Raw genomic sequence first — 26268 nt, forward strand, 5'->3', positions numbered from 1 at the left:
GTCTCAGAACAACTATCCTTTTTACATTCTCAGTATTCAATTAATTTATTATAATGTGAATTAAAAGTAACTACTAGGATCATCCTGACCTTTGATGGGGCCTTTTCCATGTTTTATTTTTTTATTAGCTATATCTTAGTTATAGTGATTTAAATTCATTTAGCCTTTAAATAGCTACATTTTATTGTAAAAGGAATTGCATTTCCATAAAATCTTTTTTAGGGCAATGTAAAATCATTGCTTTGGTTCTATTCTGAACAATTCAAGTGAAGCTGGACATGGTTTAAAATAATAATACTATTTTCCTTTTTACTATGCTTGTGTCTTTGTGCTCTGCTCGAGTTTCTAAGCTTTCACGTCACTAAGGAGAACAGGATGTGAGCTGGCTTGACCAGGCCTGCTAGAGATATCAGGAAATGAATAACACGGGGACATAACATGAACAAATACATACAAGAATTGTAAGAAAATGCCAAGAAAATATATTAAGACTAGTCTACAACAGCATGGACATTTTCACAATGCAAAATGAGGATGCCAGCTTCGAGTCATGGGTTTGCAAAAAAAGAACAAGGAAAGGGAAGTTGGGGGCTGGTGCCTCCAGAGTAAGCTGTGTTAGGGCCATGTGGTCTGGTGGGGAGATAAAGACATCTGGTAACTATGGTTTCTGTTTCCAATTTCAAACAGAAAATCACATTAGCATCATTAAATATGGTTTAGTTAGAATTGCTGCTGCTGTCTGTAGACAGAATAATAAAATGTTACCGGTTTAGAAATTAGTATAGTATCCATATCAAGCAAGCAACTTTTTCAGTACATACAAATAAGATATATAAATCAAACCTGACTTTTTTTTTTTTAAACCACTGAATCAGTAACAACAGCCCCTTATATCCTTAGAGGTTCATGAAAATGTCATCCTGAGATAGTACTATAGGTATAGTTAAAACACTAAAAAATACTAATACTAAGCTGATTCTGTCTGGTCTTTTCTGGATGAGCTGTTGTTTAGCTGTGTGGCCGGCTGGTCACCCAGCTTGATTAGCTGAAAAGTGGCCAAAAATCCTGTAAAATCAGCCAATTAACAGACCAGGCTGAGATCGGCTACAAACCATCTGGTTAAGATGTTTTCTTTTTCACCAGTGCAGGCTTGTTCAAATTGAATCGATGTTAAATTAAATATAAAATGAACCTTTGAATACCATGTTAATTTTAACAAATACTATCTGAATGTTGTCATATGTCCGACAGGCTACTGTGTTTGTGTGTTTCTTCGCATGGCCACTAGAGGACAGTAGAGTCAACCATAAAGCGACATCGACGGCCAATGATGCCTCATAAAACTACAACAAATAACATGCTAATGTGTGTGATTGTTAATGTTCCCACGATATGCGAGTAAATGATACAGACTGTATTAAATGATTTTATACCTTCACATTACATTGTGAATTGGTCACCGGTCGTACTCAAATAAAGTTTGTTGAAAAATCCTTTCTTCTAACGATAGTCCTTCCTGTTTGCAAAGATGGAGGCAGAGGGAGTGTTGGTCCCGCTGTCACTGTCTGCTGAGTTTGAGGGGTATGTCTTTATTATCATATATATGCTTTGATGCCTCACCGTTTATATGAAAATAGGCTGTGGTATGACATTTATCGTCTATTTACATGTTGTTCAGTTATAACCAATGCATGCTGCATTAAGTCGAACAGGCAGGTCTTACAATCTTATCAATGGCTGTTTTTCAAAACAACCCATTGATCTGCCTGCCTAAACAGCATTTATGGGCAACATTGGCATTGGTTTCAAGTCATGTACTGTCGAATGCAGTCTGTAACTTAGTTAACTTTCGAAACACATTCATTTCAATAACCATGCTGCTGCTGGATGTGGATGTAATGACACTGACATAACCAACAACTATTATCATCTAGTTAAGGACTTTATTTCATGACTTTAGTGAAAGCTATTTTTCTGAATCCCACAATTTACATCTAAAATGTTTAATATTGCCCATTTCTAGGTCTTTTGCCTATCTGACTGTGAGAGACAGATTCCCAACCATACTCACAAAAGTGATAGACACGTTACACCGCAATAAAGACCATTTCTTCAAAGAGTATGGAAAGGTATATATGATCTTATATTTTCAAGTTATTCATAAAATAAAACCGGCCTGCCTGTACTTGTTTTCCCATTTTTAACTTCTATACAATGTGTTTTATCAGGATGGGATCCAGGCCGAGAAGACGGCCATTTCCTTCCTGTCCAAACTGAGGAATGAACTGCAGACAGACAAACCTGTGCTGTCTCTGACTGATAATGCGGAGGACTCCGAGGCCTGGAATGAATACATGCGAAGACAGCAGGACCTGATGGAAGACGGGAGGCTTGTCAGCTGGTTCAAGTCACCATGGCTCTATGTGGAGTGTTACATGTACCGGAGGATCCAAGAGGCTCTGTATATGAAGTGAGGCAAATCAGCTTACTCCATACATTGAGCAATCAAAAATTCAGAAATTATTATTCATTTTATTATTAATATAATTAAGTTATTTTTCACAGTTCACACCATTGACCTTTACAAAGTCCAAATATTGTAAAGTTTAATTGAAATTTGTCATTTAATAGTTAAAAATAAACTTTTTTTCTATATCATGCTCAATCGTTAAATATTATTTAATGATTATGACATATATAACGTTTATATTTAATGATTGAGTATGATATATAAAAAAGTAAAAAAAAATTACTGACTTTACCAATTAATTTATCTTGTTTTAAATCGCTAATTAATACAATTTGAATTGTAAATTAATATATGCCATATAACTATAGCAAAACTATAGACTAAGTTAATGTATTGCCTTATAACCATGTGTCTAACCTAAGACTTAGTCTTCAAATGGACACATGGTTATATGGCATACATTAATTTACAATTCAAATTGTATTAATTAGGTATTTAAAACAAGTTAAATTAATGGGTTAAATCACCAATAAGCAAGAAAGTTATTTTAATAAGAGGACAGATTTATAACAGGAAGAACTAAAAAATGTACAGGTCTAAATGAATAAAAAAATAATTTTACCTTAGAAATGCTATAGCGTTGAAGAATTGAAGTAGTTTACATAATTCTTAGAGTCATTGTAAATTAAAGGCAATGATGGTCATTTAAAGTGCTGTCCTAAATGTGCTTTAAGTATTTTTGTAATTAATAATAGTAATTTAATAATTAACCAAGATTACTTGTACTCTCCGTGTTGCATTGATACATTTTCAATTGTTTAACTGACTTTTCATTTTGTTTTCAAAGCCCACCGATGGATAAGTTTGACGTGTTTAAGGGACAAAAGACGCAAAGCTTCTTTGAATCTCAACAAGCCATTAAACTCCTCTGTACATACCTTCAGGACCTCATCACTAACATGGAGAACTTGACTGAGATTCAGCTGCGAGACAACTTTCTCAAGTTACTCCAGGTTAGTGTCTCCGTGATCCTAGCTGCAGCGTATAATGATCCCTTCCATTGAAAAACAGTTGTTATTGGGACATAATGTCTCTACGACATCAGAACACAACATCAGAAACTGGGAAAATCATCTTGTTTGTGTGCAGATGGAAGATTCTAATTGAATTCTGTGAGCCATAAGCTTAAAGAGTCACATCTTTAATGTAGAAGAGAATCTTGTTACCGGAATCACATTCAGTTTGTGGTGCCAAGTAACATGCCTGGGAGTGGCTACTGTTTTCAGCATGTGCTTGTGTACTTTATTGATATTACATTGTTTGTGATAGCATAATGCCACATAATCTGGTTAACCGTGTGTTTTGAAGGTCTCTCTGTGGGGAAACAAGTGTGATCTGTCCATCTCTGCCGGCCAGGACAACTCTCAAAAGTCCAGTCCCATCGATTCTCTTCCTGATCTCCAGCGCTTCATCCTAGTGGATGACTCCAGCATGGTTTGGTCAACGCTGGTTGCTGCTCAAGGAGTCGGATCCTCTGGGATGAAGCATGCCAGAGTGGACATTATTTTAGACAATGCTGGTTTTGAGCTCATTAGCGATCTAGTCCTTGCTGACTTTCTTGTCTCTGCCGGTCTAGCCAAGCAAATCCGATTTCATGGCAAGTCCATCCCGTGGTTCGTCTCAGACGTCACCAAACAAGACTTTGAGTGGACCATCATGCAGACCATTGCAGCCAATCACAAGTGGATGTCAGCCAGCGGTGTCCAATGGAAGCATTTCATGAAGGAGGGTACATGGTCCTACCATGACCACTTTTTTTGGACCTTGCCCCATGAGTTCTGTGACATGGCGGCGGATGCAGCTGATCTCTACAGCACTCTTCAGGGCTCGGATCTGATTCTCTTCAAAGGAGACCTAAACTACAGGAAGCTTACTGGAGATAGGAAATGGGAGCACACGGTTCCATTTGATCAAGCACTGAGGGGGTTCCAGCCTGCCCCTCTCTGCAGTCTCAGGACACTGAAGGCTGATGTTCAGGTGGGCTTACAGCCAGGCAAGGCCGAGAAGCTCAGCTCTCAGGATCCAGACTGGATGACTAATGGCAGATATGCAGTGGTACAGTTTTCCAGTCCATGCAGAGAACCATAGGGTCCTCACTAAAGAGGAAATTGCTGAGAAGAAAGAGATGGAATAAAATGCACTGAAGATGCTGGTTTAGTTAGCAGTATGCCAAACCAATGTGGTGGTGTTTTATCTTTGCTTGTACTCGAATCATGTTATTAGTCCTACCGATTCTGCATATCCAACACTGAAATTAATCTCAACCTAAGTAATGTCTTTGTTGACCATCTCTTGATCATAGTATAAGATGTTCTGTTTGCACTGCTGATCTGTATTGTGTAGAAGTACAGTTACTGAAAAATACAGATGTAAACATGGGGAAAAAATCAAACAAACTAAAAAATCATAAGAATCCATACATGTGTTGTTTGGTATGAAACAGTAAATAAATAAAAAAAGATACTGAACCTGAATTTTAACTTCTAGTTAGATGCTATTGACCAAGTATTCTAATTTATGGTCTTAGCATGGAGTGCAAAATTGAAAATGACCAATTCATGAAAACTATTTAATAAAACAATTCTGCAGTAGTAGTGTGATGGCAACGTGGCATGTATGAGGGATTAGAACAACAAAGCACAAATTCACAATGATTTAATATCGGCATTCTGCTTTCTGGCTGATAAAACAATACCGGCCATATCTCAGAGAGTTATTGTTGTTTACAGTTTGGATTGACTAGCACTTTTAAAGCAAGCTTACCAGGTTTTCCAGTGTTTGATGTGATGCAAATTGCACCGTGATTCTTTCTTTTAGTTTATTTCTGAGCAAGCTGGAAACAGATGCTAGCAGGATACCGTGTTTATGTACCCACACTTGTTAAAATGATAACTGTTCTGAAAATGGAATGCCACTGAATAAAGTTTAGGAAAAAAAACTATTTCTCTTTTAAATGAAATCTTATTTTTACTGAGTTTAACATTTAGTTTCAGAGATTAAATTCATTTTTTTATAAATGAGCATTTCTCCTCCTGAGTCATCATACGCTGGCAGAAGTGTTCCTGTTATGTGCTCATGCTGCTCGTTGACCTGTCCTTTGAGAGCGCAATTTGTTTACTTTCCCAGTATGTTGTTTTGTTTGTTTGTGTGTGTGTGTGTGTGTGTGTGTAGATGCTTCCTGTGTCTTCCACGGAGCCTTGCCTTCATTCTACAGAGCAAAGAAATTAGTAAAAAAAAAAAAAAAGCTTCTGATGTTACGTAATAATCACGGGAACACTATCTTTTTGTGTGTAGGGGTCAGCAGAGGACTGTGTACATGCTGTTTTTCCTGAAAATCAAGGCCATGGTTTTGGTCTTTGAACTGTTCTAGTTCTCTTACAGCGAGAGCTAAGCTCAAAAGTAGACTTAAAGATTTTAGCTGGCCTAGTTGTTAAGTCATTTTTATCAGAAACCTGCAGCAGCAGATTGAGACGTGTACATTTTGCATGCATCACACAAACTGCATCAGATAAAAGGTTATCAATACAGTTTAACTATCAGCTCTATTTGTGTAAAAGTACATAGCTAATAATCAGCATGTTTTAATTTAATTCATTAGCAGCATTTTTTTTTTTTTGAGGACAGTGCTGCATATATTTGAATTAGAACAACAAATTATTATTAAAAAGATAAATATATCCACCATTTGGGATTGTCCTAAATTTGTAAGAATTTTTTTATATATATAAAGAATCCTCTCTTCCCACAAAGGCTGAATTTATTTGATAAAAAAACAGGCTGCAGTAAGAGTGTAATATTGTCAGATATTTTTACAATAAAAATAATCATTAAACCGTAATTTCCTGTGATGGCAAATCTGAATTTTCAGCATCATTACTCCAGTCTCAGTGTCACATGGCCTTTCAGAAATCATTCTGTTTTGGTGATCTATGTAAAGCCAAACTCAATTAATCAAGCTTCCAACGCAGCATTTAATGAAGACCACAGACACCTACACACTTTCCATTTCAGCTTTAAATAGCTGCCAGTACATAAAAATGATTAGGATCAAACAGACATGTTTGTCCCTTGTGAGCTGAACAATATGTCATTCCCTTATGTAACCTTTTGCAAAATTCCTTCAACAAATGTAATCAATTCTCTGAAGCATAATTTCCGATGGGGACAGCATGTGAAGTGGTTTTAAAACACATCACCTGTAAAATCCAAAGTTTTTGGCAGGTGAATCAGGCGGTGACCTCCTATCTCTTGTTTACCTGGTTGCCATGACCTGCTCTGAAGAGTGACCGCCAGTATCGACCTGGCTGTCTTTAATTTGTTTACCCCCTCTTTTTTTTGTCAGAGCCACAGACAGTGAAAGCAAGAAGAACACAGGAAGTCAGAGATACATCAGCGAGGGGATTCACCCAGGCTACTTGTGATGGGGCTAAACTTATAAATCAGAGGACTGGTTTGAATTTTGGTAAGGGCTACATAAAGGAGTTAATAACAATTTCCACAGAAAACAATATTCCATGTGTCTATTGCTCTAGTGGTTTATAATCAAGCACTTATTTCTATTATTAGTAGTTTCAGTTGAGTTTCCTGTCATCTCTTTCCTGTTTAATCGAAAAACAATGCACATCAGACTTGACATCTTGTACAATTTGATCCTTCCTTAAATGTAATATTTAAGGTACCATAAGGAATTTTTGTTAGAATAGTAGTTTTAGATACTGAAAAAAGAAAGAGATGGAAAAGCAGCCTCACATATCTTAGAAAAACATCACACTTTGTCCTTTCAGCTCAAGGTGGACTGGAGGAAAGAGGAAGGTATTTTTTATTTTTTAGAAGGAGTAGGCAGAACACAGGGCGGAAGCAAACAGAACAAGGGGGAGAGAGTTTGAGAAAGACAGTGGGAGGTAAAAAAAAAAGAAGAAGACAAAAACGGTCTTTTGGTGGTTGCTTATGAACAGATAGTCCCTTAAGTCATGCTGGCTTCGTGTGTGTTTCCATGGTGATGTCTGGAGGGCAGACCAGCGGAGAGGCGTCTGGTGCCAGGCAGCGACGCAGGACCAGCCCGAGCCCGGAGAGAGAAGCCCTGGAGGGACTTTCCTCACCACCCACTGCCCACAAACTCTCACCTATGTACCCTAAGGAGGAGCACAGCACGGGGGGGATCAGTTCCTCTCTCAACTATCTTGATGGAGCCTATGATTTCTCAAACCTCTCAGAGACATTCGGCACCTCGTCACCCACCGAGCCTGCCTCGTTCGGATACTACCCAGCTCCCCCGGACCCCCACGCACCCCCTGCTGAAGAACATCTGCAGAACTTAGGCACCGGACCCGGCAGCCCTCTCATGTTTGCACCCTCCAGTCCTCAGTTGTCCCCGTACCTGAACCATCATGGGGGACACCACTCGACCCACCAGGTGTCCTATTACCTGGACAGCCCTTCTAGCACCGTCTACAGGTCAGTTCAGCTTTAAATACGAGCTTTGGCTTTGCTCATGTTTTGGACACTTTTGTAGGTGAAGAATTCACACCAGTTTTGAATGAACAATTTACAAGGTTGTGAATTTATTACACACAACTTTAAGAGATATATTGGTGTTAACACATTTTATAGACATTGAAAATCTCATTGTTTCGTCTCTTAACATTAAGTTTCTATTGCCATTTTCATGGTGAAATACTGGTTAAACATGAATAAAGTTGAAACCTGGTAAATATAATACAAAGAAAAACTTTATAAGATATTTAAGATTATAAAACAGACAGGAACATATTGCCAGGTGTCCAGTTAATCAGATGAGGTGGTTCTGGAGGTCATTTACACCAGACTTCTGATTCATCGAGGCGTACTGTTTAGTTGAGCACTCAAATCTTGCTTGGATACCTGCTTACCAAGGTTCATTTTTACAAACAACACCTACTTGAGTAACATTATTAGCCCACACTTCAACATTTTTTAAATTTTCTAATTATGTTTTAGTTTTACAAAATTAGTAATTTAAAATTAGTATATGTTTTTCTTGAGTAAACATCTGTTTAATACCCAATGGGTTATTTCTATATTTTTGAAGGTTGTGTATGATCAACATTTAACGCTAGATGGTCTTGATGGCATTTGTTTTATTTTTTTAATTGAAGAACGATTATTATTTCATATTACAGTGGTTTACCCCCCCCCCCCCCCCCTCCTTCAGGACATGTTGAGTGCTCTCTGACTAATTATGGTTTATTTATTTGTTATTTTATGTTCTTGGTGTGTGCTGTTAATTATTATAATTTCTTGACTTCTTGGAAAGAAGGTTGGGATTTTTAACATTTGCAGAGCCTCTGATCAAATTCTTTCTCTAGTCCTTGAGGAAAGTACAATTAGTGAAAACAACATACTGTCTGAACACACAGGGAGTACTTTACTTTCAGAAGAACTGAAAGGGGATCTGATACAGTTATGGGATAAAAGAAAATACAGCATGTGTTGAATAAAGTATTATTAGTAAAGTCTAATGTTTAAATTTGTTGTTTAGATTTGACAGATGAGAATATGAATTCATCCACTGCTTTAGGTTGCTTTGGGGACCCCATGTTGTCATCTGATGACATTGGACAGCACTGCAGTTCATTTTTGAGTTTATGCAATAAATCAGTTGGACATCAGAATTAAAGATAAAATAAATATTTACAAACACTGGAACAAGAGGTCAGAAGGAAATGGGGATGGTCACACTTGTCCCCTGTTCGCAGTCACGTACATATTCTCCTTGGATATTACAAATTTGTATCTAAAGTTATATACATGGTCTATAATTTAGATTTAATTATTTATATTTATGCTACCATATGGTACCTTTTTTATTATAATTATTTCCCATATCTGCCATTTATTTTAACATTTATATGCTCATTTGAGGTTCATCTTAAATAGCACTAATACATTTAATAAATCATGTTGTGTGGCCTAAATTGACTTTAAACCTAACCGATTTTACATTTTATTGTTTAATTTTTAACATATTTAAATAAAATAGAATTTTAATATCTACAATAATATAGAAATAACTATCAACTAATAACTTTCAACACATTTGAATAGCTACTGCTGCAAAAAGCATGAATTACAACACATCAGTCAGTTTCTCTGCTGTGGTGAGTTATCCTGGTTTCTATCATCATCCACTCTATCTTGACATCTTCCCTTTTTCTGTCTGTACTGTAGGTCCAGTGTTGTGTGTTCTCAGCAGGGAGGTGTTGGTTTGTGTGAGGAGCTGTGCAGTGCCACTGACAGACAGGAGCTGTTCTCCGGATCAAGAGCTGCAGGAGGGTTTGATTCTGAGAAGGAGACGCGCTTCTGTGCGGTGTGCAGTGACTATGCGTCCGGCTATCATTATGGAGTGTGGTCCTGTGAGGGATGCAAAGCTTTCTTCAAGAGAAGCATTCAAGGTAACCAGTCTGTTACACGCACAGTCTTGCTGTTCTGAATATCAGCGTGACTATGATTCTATGAAGTTTTGTTTTTAATAGTGCTGGGCAACAATTACATTTTTTCAAATAGCGATTAATCGCAAAATTGTCTGCGATTAATTGCAATTAATCGCATTGTTATGCACAAAACTATTAAACTAATAATGCTTTCAAAAGTACTATAAAGTGTATTGTGCACTTTTTTTCATTAAGAGTAGGCCTACTGCTAAATGAACAAAAGTGTAATAACACCTGGTTTGCAAACATAAAAAAAAAAAAAAAACAGCAGTGTTCATTTTAAATAGTAGCAGTTAAAATATTTCTTGTAGCCTAAATCTCAACTTATAACATTAAAGGTGCTGTAGGGAACGTTTGTAAAAAAAATATATTTTTTTAATATTTATTAAACCTGTCATTATGTCCTGACAGTAGAATATGAGACAGATAATCTGATCTGTGAAAAAAAAAAAAATCCTCCCAGTGGTCCTATTGCCATTTGCAGAAACTCCATCGCTCCCGGTAAAAAATAACCAATCAGAGCTGCGGTCCGTAACTTTGTCTGTGTTCAAAATGTAGAAAAATGTATATAATAAGCGAGTACACCATGAATCCATTTTCCAAACCGTGTTTTTAGCTTGTCCTGAATCACTAGGGTGCACCTATAATAAGTGTTTATATTCAGACTATTTTAGATTGCTTCAGGGATACCGCAGCGGAGTAACCCAGTACCTTTGTGATTCTTCATAGACATAAACAGAGAGAAGTAGTTCCGGCTACGATGTTCTTCTGCAAGACCCAAGCAGTTCTGTTTATTAACCACTAGAGCATCAAAAGTTCCCTACCGCAGCTTTAATGTAATTAAATTAAATATAAAACAAGCTATCTGTCACTGCCAGGACATTAACGTTTTATAGAAAATATTTTATAGCTTTTTTTATAGAAAAACAAGTATATAAGCTGTAACAGACACCTTCCTATTAGAGACCTGCACTATAGCGGGACCCATCGCAGTAGAGTGCAGCAGGACAACACTTGATGGGTGGGCAGAGACTCATATTTGCGGGATGTGGGAGAATAATTAGGGAGTGCTTACACTAGGCAATCTTAACCGTGACGGAGCACGTTTGACCCCTAAAGCCTGGTTCGTTTGACTAATGTGATCGCTCCGTTTAGCAAACCCTGGCTCGGTTGGAAGAGGTGGGCCAGAGCGCAGTTCAGTTATATATAGATCAGTGAGTGTGAACGCCAACCTTGCCAGAGCGCAGATCTTCTGAAACGTGCTGAAGGATTGCGTGAATATTTCTGATCTGTAAACAATATATTGTGAGAGGGACGTGTGTTACCGCGTCCCATATGACTCAAAATAATGAACCACAAAGTTAACAAAACGATTCTCTCCACTGTGTTGAGCGAGAGAGCTTCTCTCCTGTCTTCACATGCTATAGGAAACTTTCTATTTCCAACTTATAAGGTCATGATTACGAGTTTGTTGAATTCTTTTCTGTTAAAATTAAAAGTGGACAGTGATTAGTGAATGTTAATGCTTAGTCCAAATAATCTGATCGGGAGCATCCCCTCCTGTGACCCATGATTTGTTTGTATGTGTATTCAGAGCCAGTGAGCAGGACTTTAATAATAATAAAAAACTGCTTTAATGTGCGATAAAATAATTATCAGCGTTTATCAATTATATAAAAATAAATAATAAGAAAAAAATAATAATAATTCGATTTTCCTAGATTTTCTAATAGTAATTTTCAAGTCAAGGCCTTACGCTTCCAAATACAATTTCAAATGTGTGAATGTATGCCACAGATAATCATCCTTGCATGTTCCCTACTGTCCTTCCTTTTAAAGCTGATAGAAAAAGGTGAAAATCAGTCTCCCATGTGCTAGATTTGATGAGAGGCTGCCTGATATGTACAATGGAAGCACACAGCTGTTTCTTCTCGCACCTTATTTGCAGTTCTGTATTGCGTTGGAAGGGGGTGCAGATCTGGGTGGGTTTGGTGAAATGAGAGGCTGGGTAGATGTTTTGAGCTTGACCTTGACATGCAAGCTCCTGATGAGCTCTTTTCTCTTTTTAACTGCCATTCTGGTGAAGGAAACTGAGCAGAAAACTGAAGGAAAATGACTGTAAGTGTACCAGACAAATAGGTTCTAGGACTCTCAGTGTGAGGGGAATTACAGTAAGAGAGTGTAGAATGATAGACAGCCAAGATGTTTAGGAGAGAAAGACTATCAGGACAGGAAGACCGAGAGAGGAGCAAATAAATACATTTTGGATATGGGTCACCTATATGTATAATTTAAGTTGCTTATATATATATATATATATATATATACGGCCCCTAAGGCGCTCGCTCACTCAGCACGCGCTGAAGGCTCGTTGCAAAATGTCTAATGCATTTAACAGACCAGAAATATAAGATCCTAAAATAACCAACAGGTCTGGTGTTTGGGTTGGATTCCCTGTAAGCTATAGTGTCTAAATGCTGCAGGGATAGTTTGCTGCGTGCATGTTTCTCCTTTTTTTCGTCTTTTCCCAGATAGTACTGACGCATATATCCCAGATATTCCCGCTGTTTTTTTTTTTTTTTTTTTTGTAATCCCGCTGGTGTACCCTGTCATGTTGCAGATGCGACATACCGTTGTTTATCCACCACTCTCTTGCCATCACCATTATAGCTTAAAGGGAATCCAAAGTGCACCCAAACACCAGACCTGTTGGTTATTGGAGGATCTTCTCATTTCTAGTCTGTTAAACGCATTGGCTATTTTGCAACGAGCCTTCAGCGCGTACTGAGTGAGCGAGCGCCTGCTGAGTAGCCTAACATAAACATATAAGATGGTGTTTTTTTCTTCTTCGGGAGTGTCAGGGGCGTTGCCTGTTACGTTGTTTGGGTTATTGGGCTACCTTGTTGAACGCATATCATTATATTTCTTTCTCTCTCTTTTTTTTACTCCAACGAACCGTTCGGTATACATAATGCGTACCGCGTACCGAACCGAAAGCGTCGTACCGAACGGTTCAATACGAATACGCGTATCGTTACACCCCTAATATATATATATATATATATACAGTGGGGATCGAAAGTTTGGGCACCCCTTGCAGAATCTGTGAAAATATGAGTAATTTTCAAAAAATAAGAGAGATCATACTAAATGCATGTTATTTTTTATTTAGTACTGTCCTGAGTAAGATATTGTGCATAAAATATTTTAACATTTATTCCACAAGACAAAAAAATGCTGAAATTATTAAAATAACCCCACTCAAAAGTTTGGGAACCCTTGGTTCTTAGTACTGTGTTCTGTTACCTGATGATCCTCGGCTGTCTTTCTGTTTTGTGATGGTTGTGCATGAGTCCCTTGTTTGTTTTGAACAGTTAAACTGAGCAGCGTTCTTCAGAAAAATCTTTAAGGTCTTGCAGAATCTTCTGTTTTCCAGCATCTTTACATATTTGAACCCTTTCCAGCAGTGACTTTATGATTTTGAGATGCACCTTATCACACTGAGGACATTTGAGGGACTCAAACACAACTATTTAAAAAGATTCAAACATTCACTGATGCTCCAGAAGGAAACAAGATGCATTAAGAGCTGGGGGGTGAAAACTTTTGGAATTTGAAGATCAAGGTAAATTGTACTTAATTTGTGTACCGGGAAACATACAAGTATCTTCTGTTGCTTACGAAGGGCAGAACTAAATGGAAAAAAATTCTATTTCAACAAAATAAGACAAATTTGGCCATCTTCATTGTGTTCAAAAGTTTTCACTGCTGGAAAGGGTTCAAATATGCAAAGATGCTGGAAAACAGAAGATTCTGCAAGACCTTAAAGATTTTTCTGAAGAACGCTGCTCAGTTTAACTGTTCAGAACAAACAAGGTAACTCATGCACAACCATCACAAAACAGAAAGACAGTCGATGATCATCAGGTAACAGAACACAGTACTAAGAACCAAGGGTTCCCAAACTTTTGAGTGGGGTTATTTTAATACTTTCAGCATTCTTTTTGTCTTGTGGACTAAATGTTAAAATATTTTATGCACAATATCTTACTCAGGACAGTACTAAATAAAAAATAACATGCATTTAGTATGATCTCTCTTATTTTTTGAAAATTACTCATATTTTCACAGATTCTGCAAGGGGTGCCCAAACTTTCGATCCCCACTGTATATATATATATATATATATATATATATATATATATATATATATATATATATATATATATATATATATATATATATATATATATATAGTTGTTTTAATATTATATGATCCCAGCACTAAAACATTAGTTACAATTCAGATCCATATTCACAGTCTTTGATAAAAAATATATATATATATCATATAAACTGCACATATAATACAAACTACAAAAAAAAATACATATTAAAATAACTTGCCCATCATACATTTTTTTATTGCTGAATCCTGCTACAGTTTCCAGGTCATTTGTGCTGGCCACAGAAAAAAACTTATTTACCTAAAATGTGTTTACAACCATCATCTTGTTCACATCCAAATTTTCATGTGTTTTGGATTCTCTGTTGTAGAATATGGCATTATGATTATGTTCGTGGGTTTAAACAGTGGTTTGGATGTCAGTGTGTATGCGTTTTTGTGTAGGTCTGTGACATTTCAGGCTGAGACACCATCATCTAATTTATAATTTCATCTGGAGCGCTGGAACAGCATGTACCTGCTCTCAGCACTTAATCAGCTCCAAAGCCATTGATGCGCTACACTGCACTCTTCGTGGCTTCTTACGGAACAGTATTTACATATCGTTAATACAATAGTGAAAAAGGAAACATCTCTGAAACATGATCCTAAAGAAGAACTTTACTGTTTAAGCAAGAATTCAAAGTTAAAACAATGATCAAAAACAAGCTCTACTTTATTTTTCTGCCTCTAGGTCACAATGACTATGTTTGTCCAGCAACCAACCAGTGCACTATTGACAGAAACCGCAGGAAGAGCTGCCAGGCATGCAGACTACGCAAGTGTTATGAAGTAGGCATGATGAAAGGAGGTACATAAAAGATTTCTCTTCCATTCTGTCTCTTTATGTCTCACACATATGCATCTGTCATGATCTCCCACATTTAAAGCAGCATCTAGAGTAGAGTTTCCCCTACTTCTGTCTAGGGTTGGGTGGGTAAAATTCAGAATTTAATAATGGGCTGCCTTTCCATTAATGTGTGTACATTTGAATGGAACTGGCCACAACAGTGTTAGATTACTTTAAGTACTATTACTTATTATATACTATTTTATTTATTAAACCTTTTCCATCTTGGTTAATGTTTGTTAATTTCTTTAATTATGTTACTTAATATGTAATTTTACAAATATGTATACAGACACGTATACCTCATGATGATTATTTTCCTTTACAAAGAGCATATGCACTTTAAAACATACTGCACATATTACAGGACTACATTTTTTTTAATTTTGTATTATATTGTACTTATATTGTATTACACTAATGTAGAATGCCTGAGCCTCAACCTAAGTATTTCAATGTGCAAATGGTCACTGACATTGTACATATAATAAATAAACTTGAAACTGTAAGTAGCTTTTCCATGTTAATTGGTTAGGGATAATTCACACTGAAAAAAAGAAGAAGAAAAGACCCATCGTTTGAAATACAGAAATAATTCACACTCAAAACAAATACTTAATTTTTTTAAACTGAATCATTTATGTAAATGTTTTTTTTTAATTTCATAATTTTTATTTAAATATTAGATTTTAGTTTAATTGAAATTAAATTTTAAAGATTCTCTTTATAATTCTGAATAGTGCAAAATAATGACAAGCTTGCCCTAGTGAAAAATTAATTACGTATATTGAATTACCTGCAATTGTACTTCTAGTATTCTAAAGTGGTAGGCTATACTTTAAGTCTGCAACATCGGAACAACTAATTCTGTACTTAATGCACTTAACCTGTGTTATTCAGTAATTTTAGGAAATTAATGGGAAAAATACGAAAATACAAAGATGTTTTTGTGTGTACAATCTATAAATCAGCCACAATGCAGAAAAAAGTGATCAGCAATGAACAATGAAAACTGTGCCTGAAAACACTGCTCAGTAATTAAGGAATACACAGCACTATATATATATCACACACACACACACACATACACACACACACACATATATAAAATTAGTTTTACATTTTATACACAGAAGTCCAACTAAAGATACACTGAAGACCAAACAATCCTCATCAATAGTGACAATAAAACATTTTATGCTTAATATATATATAAAAAAAAACATTGTGCACAATGTAATTATAATTTTTAATCAGGAAGTCTGAAGTGATTGGTCAGTAAATATGTTGATAGATTTGATCTAAATACTATGTATTTTAAATATTTTTTTACTAAGTATTTAAATATTAATTTTTTTACTAGGGTGTTCACATGTACTGCACAGTCTTTCATTTTTCTCTGTTGTCAAATAGTTTGAAAATAGGATATAATAAATGTGATAACCTGCATGTTTTCCATTGCAGGTATTCGTAAGGAGCGCGGAGGCCGTGCTATCAGGCGTGACAGGAGGAGGAGCGGTAATGAAGATCGTGTCAAGAGCTACAGTGAACAGTCAAACCGCACCGGTCTGAGAACAGCTCCTCCGCAGGACAGGAGGAAGAGTAGCAGCACTGGTGTGGTCAGCACTTTATGCATGCCTCCTGACCAGGTGCTGGTGTTGCTTCTGGGGGCAGAGCCGCCAGCTGTCTGCTCACGACAGAAACACAGCCGCCCATACACCGAGATCACCATGATGTCCCTGCTCACAAACATGGCTGACAAGGAACTCGTCCACATGATTGCCTGGGCTAAGAAAGTACCAGGTAAAAACCCTTTCAAAAAATCAATTAAAGTTGCTTTAATGATGGAGGGGGTTTTAAATCAGAAGGCAACAGAACCCCTGGTGACAGCCTTGCCAGTTTTAGTAACCGTGGCAACAGGTTATGACAGCACAGGTGGCTGAGATTTAAATGACGGGGTCACAGGCGTGAAGGTAAACACCCATCTTGGGTGTTATTAAAGTGTTTCAGCTTGATTTGGCCTCCAGCTGAGTTTGCACACATTAAAAGACCTGCTAAGAGTAAGAGCCATTATACAGTATCTGATGTTTAGATGTCTTAATTAACCTTCCTCAGAGAAGGAAACAATTGAAAATATGAGAAACATTGTATAAAACTTAAATTATAAAAGATAGAAAGTTATATGTGGGTTACAACCTATTAAAATTTCAGGTTCCATAATTATTTACCTGAAGGTGGAAATAATCACTCTTCTAACACTCTTATACATCACAGAGAAAAATCTTTTCCATTATAAGCAAGAAATATGCTGAATTGGTGAATCATTTTAACGGTACTAGTATTAAATGTAATTTGCAACCCATCCTTGTGCTACAGACTTGATTGATAGGCTACCTCAAATCATGCAGCTTAATGAGAAGAGGTATGCTGGGAATAGGTGGGGAAAAAAGCCCACAACGAACAAGTGTCCTAAACCATATCTAGGGACCAGAATATTATAGAGCCAATTAAGTAACTGCATAGCAACCACCCGTATTACAGCAATATGCGTAATAACCACAGAACAGCTGCCCAGAACACAGAATTATTTAGCAGATGCCACTGTTATTGTATTTCAGAAAAAGTCTAAGTCTATTTAGGGGCCAAGCACCGAACCTTATTGTATCCATTAGCGTGATTGGACATTGGCTTTTTGTTCCCACTGCAAGTCCATGGCAGCCCAAAGAACCACTTGCGGGAAAGTTTGGCATACTGATAGAGGACAGCGAGAAAAGTTACCATTGCAAATTTGGAGTCTTTAACTCAAACTCTTTAGCACCACCACTTGTCTAAACATTAAAAAAATGTATGCAAATAACTTTTTAACCATAATCCACAAAATTTGTATAAAATGTTTTTCCTCTGATAACTTGGCTCATACGTAGTCGAAAGGACACCAAAATTCAAAAGTCGTAAGGTTTTGTTTTTTCACTTTTTCGTTTTTTTCGAACTCGTCCTAGGTCGTTGAACCGATTCTCACGAAAATTTAACCAGATCATCTTCAGACCACGCTGGCAAAAACTTATGGAATTCAAGTTGATTAGTCATTCTGTTTCGGAATAGCACGTGAACAAGTTCTACGAAAAGCATGCAAAAGTGGACGTGAGGCTATATCTCTGCAGCGGGTTGGCCTATAGATACCAAACTTGTGTGTGTTATAACCATAGACAGTAAAAGAAATGGAAACAGCGACCCCATTGGAACTCAATTGAGACAAGTTAAGCCCATTTTTAGTGGTTTTTAGCACTTCCGTTTCTGACGCGCAGACTCAAACGAAGCTTGACGACGTCAGCAACCTGTCTTACAGATGTAAATCTTCTAGTGGCTGTGCTTGCAAACTGCCATCGTTAATCTTGCAGAGACGGCGAGCTTGAGCGGGGAGTTCTTTGTCGTGAGTGAGCAGGAGTAAGTATTCTGATTAATTATTTTGTATAGTATTTTAAAATGTAACGCCAGTACGCCATATTAAGTTAATTGCCTGCGAGCTTCTCCTCCTGTCTGTACGGTAATGTGACAATGACGCAATCGTTAGCCTATTTTTACAAAAACTGTTTCTACGGGGCCATAATGTAACATGGAAGGTAATGGAGCCCTTAATACATTGTCGTGTATCTTTAGAAATAAATAATGGACAAACGGAGTCTTTAAACGCCTCAATCAATGGGAATGCTAACGCAAGTGAAGTTCTGCTACAAGATGGCAGCACGTGGCCGACTTCAACTTCCGGTCGACTTCCTTGCCGCCTGGTTATAACAAGCATGACTTGAGACTACCTGCAGTGTTTCGACACTCTGCCCCCTAGTGGTCAGGAGATATGAAATATTTTTTGCTCATAACTTCTGAATGCTTTGGCTAAAAATCCAGTGCATCATGCCAAATCGAACGATAACCAGTTTTCCCATGTCAGCCTTTTTGGGCATCGGCCATTTTGAATTATGTTCTAAAATGCTGTATTTTACAAATGCATTATTGTATCATTACGAAACTAATTTGGCTTCGGCTCCATACCCTCATGGTACTCAAAGAGTTTGGGGGCAGCAAAAGTTATAGTGAAATTTAGAAAAATACTAATAACTTTTGTTTACATTAACCTATTGTAATCAGACTTATGTTGATATATTCCTCGGATCACGAAGAGAAGAACGATACCAATATTACCGACTTCCTGTACTCCATTTTGATTCATGTTGACAACCTACTTTTTCGAACTTCTCATAGATAGTTGGGCTGATTTTCACCAAATTTGGCTTATGTTATGGATTTTGTGTTGTTACACAAAAAACTTTTTTGTTTTTATTTAGCGCATTAACAAATTTGCTAGAAAAAAGTCAAACTGCATCTGAGGGCTGTATTTCTGCAAAGGTTTTTCATATTTACACCAAACTTTGTATGTGCCTTTGTCACCTCACACTGACCATGGCACATCAATTTGGTAACAGTGCCACCTATTGGCCAAGAGTAATAAGCCATTCATTAACCTTTAATTATTAAATTTCCAAAAATGCTAATAACTTCTGAATGCATTAGGCTATTGTGATGAAACTTGTCTCAAAATGTTCCTCGAGTTGTGCCAACAACATACATACCAATTTTTGCTTAGAAAATCTGAACTTCTTGTCCGCCATTTTGATTTATGTTAAAAAAATAACTACTTTTTTTTTTATTCCTCTGTTGGTCCGATTTTCATCAAAATCTAGTCAGATCATCCTCAGACTGTGCTGACAAAAGACATGTTGCCAAAATGAGTCTGAGGCTATATCTTTGCGAAGCTTTGACATAATGACAACAAACTTTGCCATTGTCACCTCACACAGAACACACCAAAATGATTTGATTACAGCGCCACCTGTTGGTCGGAAGTGATAAGACATTTAATCATATTACTAGAGATTTAATTTATGATTTTTCAGTCATTTCAATTACAGTCATCCTCAAATGGCTTTTATTACTTATTATAGCATTTTTTCAGATGATCCATACCATGTTTAACTCCTTATTTTGCCGCTGGAGTGCTTGCCCCCGTAATTGTATTAGGTTATATTTTACCATGTAAATGTTCTTGCTACACAACATTAAGTACTATTTAAACATTTTGATTTAAAGAAAAATGTTTTTCAGAGTCTCTTATGATGGCTGCATTTATTTGATTTAAATACAGTAAGTACAGTAATATTGTGAAATATCACTATAGCTTAAGGGAACTGTTAACTATATTTTAAAATGTGATGTTTCAGAAATCATTCTAAATGCTGATTTGGTGCTCAAGAACCAAACCTTTAATTCAGATTAACATTATAAATGCCCTTATTGTCACTTCTGAACACTTTAATGCATCCTTGCTGATTAAATGTAGTAATTTCTTCTAAAAACAAAAATGTAACTGACCCCAAATGAATGTACGGAAGTGTGTGAAGCATGATGTCTGTGTTCTCTCTAGGCTTCCAGGATCTCTCTCTGCACGATCAGGTTCAGTTGTTGGAGAGCACTTGGCTGGAGGTGTTGATGATCGGACTCATATGGAGGTCTATTCATTCACCTGGAAAACTCATCTTTGCTCAGGATCTCATCCTTGATAGGTACTGGATGCTCTGCACGTCCTCTTGTAGGCCCCTGTAAAATTTGTATTTCCACTTTTTTGGTATACATCCATATTGGAACAACTCATTTAGTGAGGCTTTAATAAAAAATAACCAAAAAAAAAACAAACAAATAAAACACAATTCCAATTTAATGACACACTCTCACGGTTACCATCACATATAGTCATCTAGTCAGACATGGAAAAGTGTGCAACCATGCTTTGAGAAGCTTTGAAAACACATTAAATTGTTTTGATTAAATTTAGCCTCGCTTGACAGAAACCTGCGGGGACACCTGTTATACTCTAACGAAACTCACAACTTTATTTTAGTCTCAGGCAATCTTACTTGATACTGATGCTGTGAGGGTGATTGTGGGCTTTTCGAGATGTCATACTGACCTGATGCATTCCCTTATTTTTTGCCTCAATTTCATAAAGAACATTGAGTTGCATGTGGCTTTGTCTCCTTGCAGATGGGATCTGGCCCAGCAGAGGGCCATGCCTAATAAAATGAGATTGAATAATTATGAAACGAAAACTAGATTGTTAAAAATGATGTGAACTGTATACCTGAGTGCCTAGTGCTCCTCTTCAGAAGACCATGTCACAGGTAGATAGTAATTAGGTCCTGGTTGGGAACAGGCTCTTTTAAGGGCTTCTCAAGAACAGCGTCATTACTGACTAAGGCAATACGAATATAATCAAAACCGGCATCGGTAAAAAGTAACGAGTCGTGAGCTTGGTGGTTTAATAAAGCATCCTGGAGGATGAAGGAAAAAGGGTGAGTAACAATATGGATGGGACTGAAAAGATAATATGGCTGAATGAGAGAAGGGAAGGAGGCATGGATAAGAACTGATGAAAGACGGATGATCTACAGAGAGTCCATTAGAGGTCCAGTCTTTAAGTAAACATGTTTTCATGCATATGTTTACAGCTTCACTAGAAAAAAAAAACAGCTATTTTAAGGCACATATCACAGTAAATGGTACAAACAATCTCCTAGCATGCATAAATTGCTGGTCTTCCTCTTTACAGGAATGAAGGAGAATGTGTCGAGGGGATGGCTGAGATTTTCGACATGCTCTTGGCGACTGTGACTCGCTTCCGTAGTCTCAAACTCAAGCTGGAGGAATTCGTATGTCTCAAAGCTCTCATACTTCTCAATTCTGGTGAGTCTGCAAGAGTGATTTGAGTACTTTAGAAATAAAATACACTTCGGAGCTTCCAGGGGTATATATTATATTATTAAATGCTTCCTGGAACATTTGATTCTGACTGGTCAGTCATGTAGGATCCAATCCACACACACACACACACACCCCATCAACCTTCAATATGTGATCAAAAACTTACTTAACACTATGCTAAGCCAGTAGAATACACTGTAAAAAAACAGTTTTTTTTATTTTTTTTATATGTAATTAAAACATTTAATGAACTGTTAGATAGTATTAGCCACAACATAAACCACTTCAGAATCCTCTATTTTGTAATCTCTTACTTATTCAATATACCCTTCCGTTCAAAAGTCTCTTAAGCTCAGCCAGGCTGCATTATTTGATTAAAAAATAATCAGTATATCAATGATCAGTAAAATCAGTAATATCGTGAAATTTTGTTACAATTTAAAATACATTTTCTGTATACATTGATTCATGGTTCTTTGTTGGAAAAAATTGTTGAAATCGAAATCTTTCAGATTATTATAAATGTCTTACAACCCTAAACATGTCTTAGGTGTCAGTTAATGTCGTACACTTGAATGGTTATTGCTTATTTTTTCTGTCCGGTCAGGTGCATTTTCATTCTGCTCCAGTCCGGTGGAGCCCTTGATGGACAGCTTCATGGTGCAGTGCATGCTGGACAACATCACTGACGCCTTCATTTACGGCATCAGTAAATCGGGTGCCTCGCTGCAGCTACAGTCCCGCCGTCAGGCCCAGCTCCTGCTGCTGCTCTCACACATCAGACACATGAGGTAAAGAACAAATAAGATGATCAACACAAACAACATTTCATACACACTACCATTCAAAAGAAAACAAATACTGCTTATATTACAGTCAAGCACATTATATCTGCTTTCTTTTTTTGAAAGCAACAAAGGAATGGAGCACTTATACCGAATGAAATGTAAGAACCGAGTCCCGCTCTATGACCTTTTGTTGGAGATGCTAGATGCCCAGCGATTCCATTCTTCAGGAAAGGTGCAGCGACTGTGGGCACAGAATGAGAAAGACCCCCCATCTACACCCACAACCAGCAGCAGAGGTCCTGGAGCCATGCTGCCCAACATCGCCTGTCACGAGCAGAGTCCAGACCCCTGAGCTGTGTACGGTCCAACAACTGAAGAGTGTGGAGACTCAAGCAGTCAGTGCTGTCTCTCCTTGTGCCTTATCAAAGTCCACTTTAGATTCTGAAAGACCCATGTAGAAATAAACTCGTTAAAAATGTAATATAATAATAAATAAAACCCTTAAACTCTTCAAATAAGAACAAGGCTCCCAAACACTATACATCTGTTGTCACTTGATTCATTAGTTTTGAAAGACATTTTGAAAAAGTGTCATACTTAAAAAAATAAATAAAAAAGAATAAAGGGCTCTTGGGCCTGTGTGGGACACTGAGAGATGCATTTATGTAAAAGCTGCTAATTCTTCTTCTTCTTCTTTTAAATGACCAATGGAGTGACAGCTTTGACATCACAAACTTACTTAAGCTAAACAAACAGAAAAATGAAAAGGAAAAAGAACAGGTGGCTTGTGAAGTACATCATAAACTAGCATTTGTGACTGACAGCACAGATTTGACAGTGGAATGTCAATGTAACATCACTTATTAACTTAAGTTTGAGCTTTATACCAAGGATTATTAAGTTACTGTAGTGGTACATTACCTTAAATGTAGAAGAACCGGAGAACTTCACATTGCAGCATCGGTGTTAAAATTTTTCATGATACTATTATCATATGAATTATAGCAATAACAATAAGCATGTATAATTACAAGCAGTGCTTAACATAAAATACTTGATATAAAACAAACTGAAAACAGGAGAAAAGTTGCTCTTAAAAAAACCCTGAAAAAATAAATAGAAGGATGTGATGTATTCTCGCAATCAGAGATATATTTATCAATAAAAATCACTGCTCTAGTTTTAATATGTTTATTAAGTAATTTGAACTCGCATTTGGAGAACTGCTCAGTGATTAGTGGTGACAGAAGTGGAATATTTTTGTGCAAAGATATTTGCTTATTGGTTGGTTAATATGACAAAAATGTTACATCCTATTTTTGCTGTGGTAAAGTGCTGTAATTGGTTTTATGTGAATGCAATTCATGCAATGAATAACGGCCTATAATCACTGCAGGAACTGATACTGACTGCCTTACACTAGATTGCCATAGTTTTCCTCAAATCTGTGAATGTGTATACTTGTAGTCCAGTAGACTTGTACATTACCTTTATCAGCTATTACATTTGATACTTGAATGTCATGATTTTTAAGGACCTAAAGTTTAAAAGGGTTCATTTGGCTGAATTAATTATAAAGGACAGAGTTTTTTCCTTAAAATTATACTTTTAATTTAACATAATGGGCAGACTAGCAGAATTGATATATATATATATTAAATGAAAAGATGTGTATTTATTGTCAGCATTAGCAAACTGTACATACATAAATAGGCATAGACATTGTAATAATAATGTTTTTGTCACACTGTCATTGTCATAACACACAAATTAAAATACAGTAAGTAGATAACGGTAATAAAAAGCATGCGTCTCTCATAGAGCTACATCAGTGACTGTTTTACATTTCTACACACACAAAAAAGTAACTCCATGCCATAAAATAAAAATAAAATCTGAATTGCCATGCAAAATCGTATTTAAATAATATTCAAAATAACTTTTTTTTTCTACAATTTTAAATAATACGAAAATAAAAATAAAACACTTTCCTTAGCCTAAGCAAATAATTTTGGCCATTTTCTTGGACGGTATAAGTGCAGTACCTTATGCTTATGTCAGTGCTATTAAGTACATAATAATATACGATTTCATCGTTTTTTTTTCTGTTTCCCTTGGGACGGAAACGGTTAACAAGTTTGGCTGTCCAACACTAGTCTACATTGCAATGAGTTCAATAGTACACTGTTAAGTGAAAAATGAAATTAGCAGCATAAACTGTACAGGAACAGGAACACTAGTCCACTCTGTGTTCTGCAGTGTAATTGAAGCAGATGAAGGCATTAGTAAAGTCTCCTCCGCTCATACAGGCGGTGGGCCGTTGGTGTAGCGAAGCATGGGATGAAAAGACCAGGCAAAATTGTTTGCGTGGGCACAACTGTAATCCTGCTCAGTCATGGGCACCAGACAGGTCAGGCCCACTATGAGCAGCAGAAGGAGCTGCAGTGGCAGAGCCGCCCAGAGCACTCGCAGCAGAAAGGGCTGGCAGCGAGCCACAGCAGCGCCACCTTGTGACCCGGAGGAACCAGAGCGAGACGAAACGCATCCAGAACCGCTGGGCAACCTAAACAAATAAATCAGAATAATAAATCAGAATGAACGGATAGATTATAATGACACACAGAAATGTTGTGAGTAGCACAGAACTTCTACTATTCAGTTCATCAACTTAAACTACAACTGAAACTATTCAAAACTGTTGTTGTGAAATTGTTGCTTTGACGGCATTAAGTAAGTTAATGTACTGAAATAACTAAAGTTCAATCTGAAATAAAAAGTAAAGCTATATAGAAACTATGCTAATCCTAAATATTTAATACTGCATTTTTCTCATCACAAGTACAACTTGCACTGACAACTCAATTCCCATCCCATCTTAAAGCAAATAGTTTTTATCATCAGTCACTGTTTTGCTATTTGCATATATTGATAAAATTAGTCACTCACTGACAGATGTCCATGTTTTACAGACAAACCGCACACATTAAATATTTAGTTTTTGGACAGATTTAACTTCCGTCAAAGACAGTTCAATATTTTGTAAAACTTCCTAATATATTTCATTAAGAAGTCACAACAAACATGATATAATGCTTAACAAATCAGCAATCCAAGTGTATCTAAATATGAATATATGAAGTTTGACATTTCTATATAATTTGAAAAATATTTTAAGCATTAGATACATGTTATGCTTGTTAATATTGTTAATGAAAGGCATTAGAAAGTTTTACATAATATGGCTGCTTTTCTGTACTTTTGCTCATTTTGCTGCAAGGCAGAGATGTGGGTGAGGGCATCACAATGAATTGTTTGCACACAAAAAATAAAACTGCAAAAACAATGAAGGCAACCAAAAGTTACATGGTCTGGAAAATGACTAATACATTTCTGTATTTTCACATGGCATCAAGAATGGAGAAAGATTTTGAACAAAGCTCAAAGGACACAAAGTTACATTGTCAGACTCAATATTATGTTCTTGGGGAAAATAACACATAAGATTACTAAGAATCCTTGACTGGGATCCAAAAACAAATCCATTTCCTAGAACTGAACAACTCGTGTGGACTCCCTCCGAAGTGGCTCTGGACTCT

The 26268-nt window shown here is 36.7% G+C and overlaps 3 protein-coding genes across 4 annotated transcripts in view; 2 read left to right on the forward strand and 1 right to left on the reverse strand.

Moving 5' to 3' along the window:
- The first annotated feature begins 437 nt into the window (after nt 1–437).
- On the forward strand, nt 438–5471 carry armt1 (acidic residue methyltransferase 1). 2 transcript variants are annotated; one of them, XM_052586873.1, is made up of 6 exons: nt 438–654; nt 1529–1581; nt 2024–2129; nt 2229–2470; nt 3318–3483; nt 3839–5471. In XM_052586873.1, the coding sequence occupies exons 2-6, from the start codon at nt 1529–1531 to the stop codon at nt 4616–4618; spliced, it is 1347 nt and encodes a 448-aa protein (XP_052442833.1). In that variant the 5' UTR covers nt 438–654; the 3' UTR covers nt 4619–5471. The 2 variants fall into 2 exon arrangements, with proteins under 2 accessions (XP_052442833.1, XP_052442832.1); XM_052586872.1 differs by lacking the exon at nt 438–654 and having other exon boundaries at nt 1363–1581.
- A 1373-nt stretch (nt 5472–6844) lies between these two features.
- esr1 (estrogen receptor 1) lies at nt 6845–24492 on the forward strand. The gene is given in 10 exon segments (XM_052586871.1): nt 6845–6992; nt 7315–7522; nt 7525–7984; nt 9737–9960; nt 14919–15035; nt 16539–16877; nt 20551–20689; nt 21733–21866; nt 22492–22675; nt 22796–24492. Coding segments are annotated over 9 exon segments (1848 nt in total). The 5' UTR covers nt 6845–6992; nt 7315–7500; the 3' UTR covers nt 23025–24492.
- Nucleotides 24328–26268, reverse strand: part of LOC127984290 (nesprin-1) — a 129901-nt gene continuing 127960 nt past the window's right edge. Inside the window, exon 102 of the mRNA XM_052586870.1 lies at nt 24328–25235. Within this exon, the coding sequence (XP_052442830.1) occupies nt 24974–25235 (262 nt within the window). The 3' untranslated portion in view covers nt 24328–24973. The remainder of the gene's footprint in view (nt 25236–26268) is intronic.

Source organism: Carassius gibelio, chromosome B20 (genome assembly GCF_023724105.1).
Source record: "Carassius gibelio isolate Cgi1373 ecotype wild population from Czech Republic chromosome B20, carGib1.2-hapl.c, whole genome shotgun sequence".
Classification (NCBI taxonomy): Eukaryota; Metazoa; Chordata; class Actinopteri; order Cypriniformes; family Cyprinidae; genus Carassius; species Carassius gibelio.

Bases quoted from the DNA above. Each gene is read 5' to 3' on its own strand.
- armt1 (XM_052586873.1), top strand. From the start codon at position 1,529: ATGGAGGCAGAGGGAGTGTTGGTCCCGCTGTCACTGTCTGCTGAGTTT. The intron at 2,130-2,228 runs GTATATATGATC...GTGTTTTATCAG, and splicing joins TCTTCAAAGAGTATGGAAAG to GATGGGATCCAGGCCGAGAA. The intron at 2,471-3,317 runs GTGAGGCAAATC...TTGTTTTCAAAG, and splicing joins CAAGAGGCTCTGTATATGAA to CCCACCGATGGATAAGTTTG.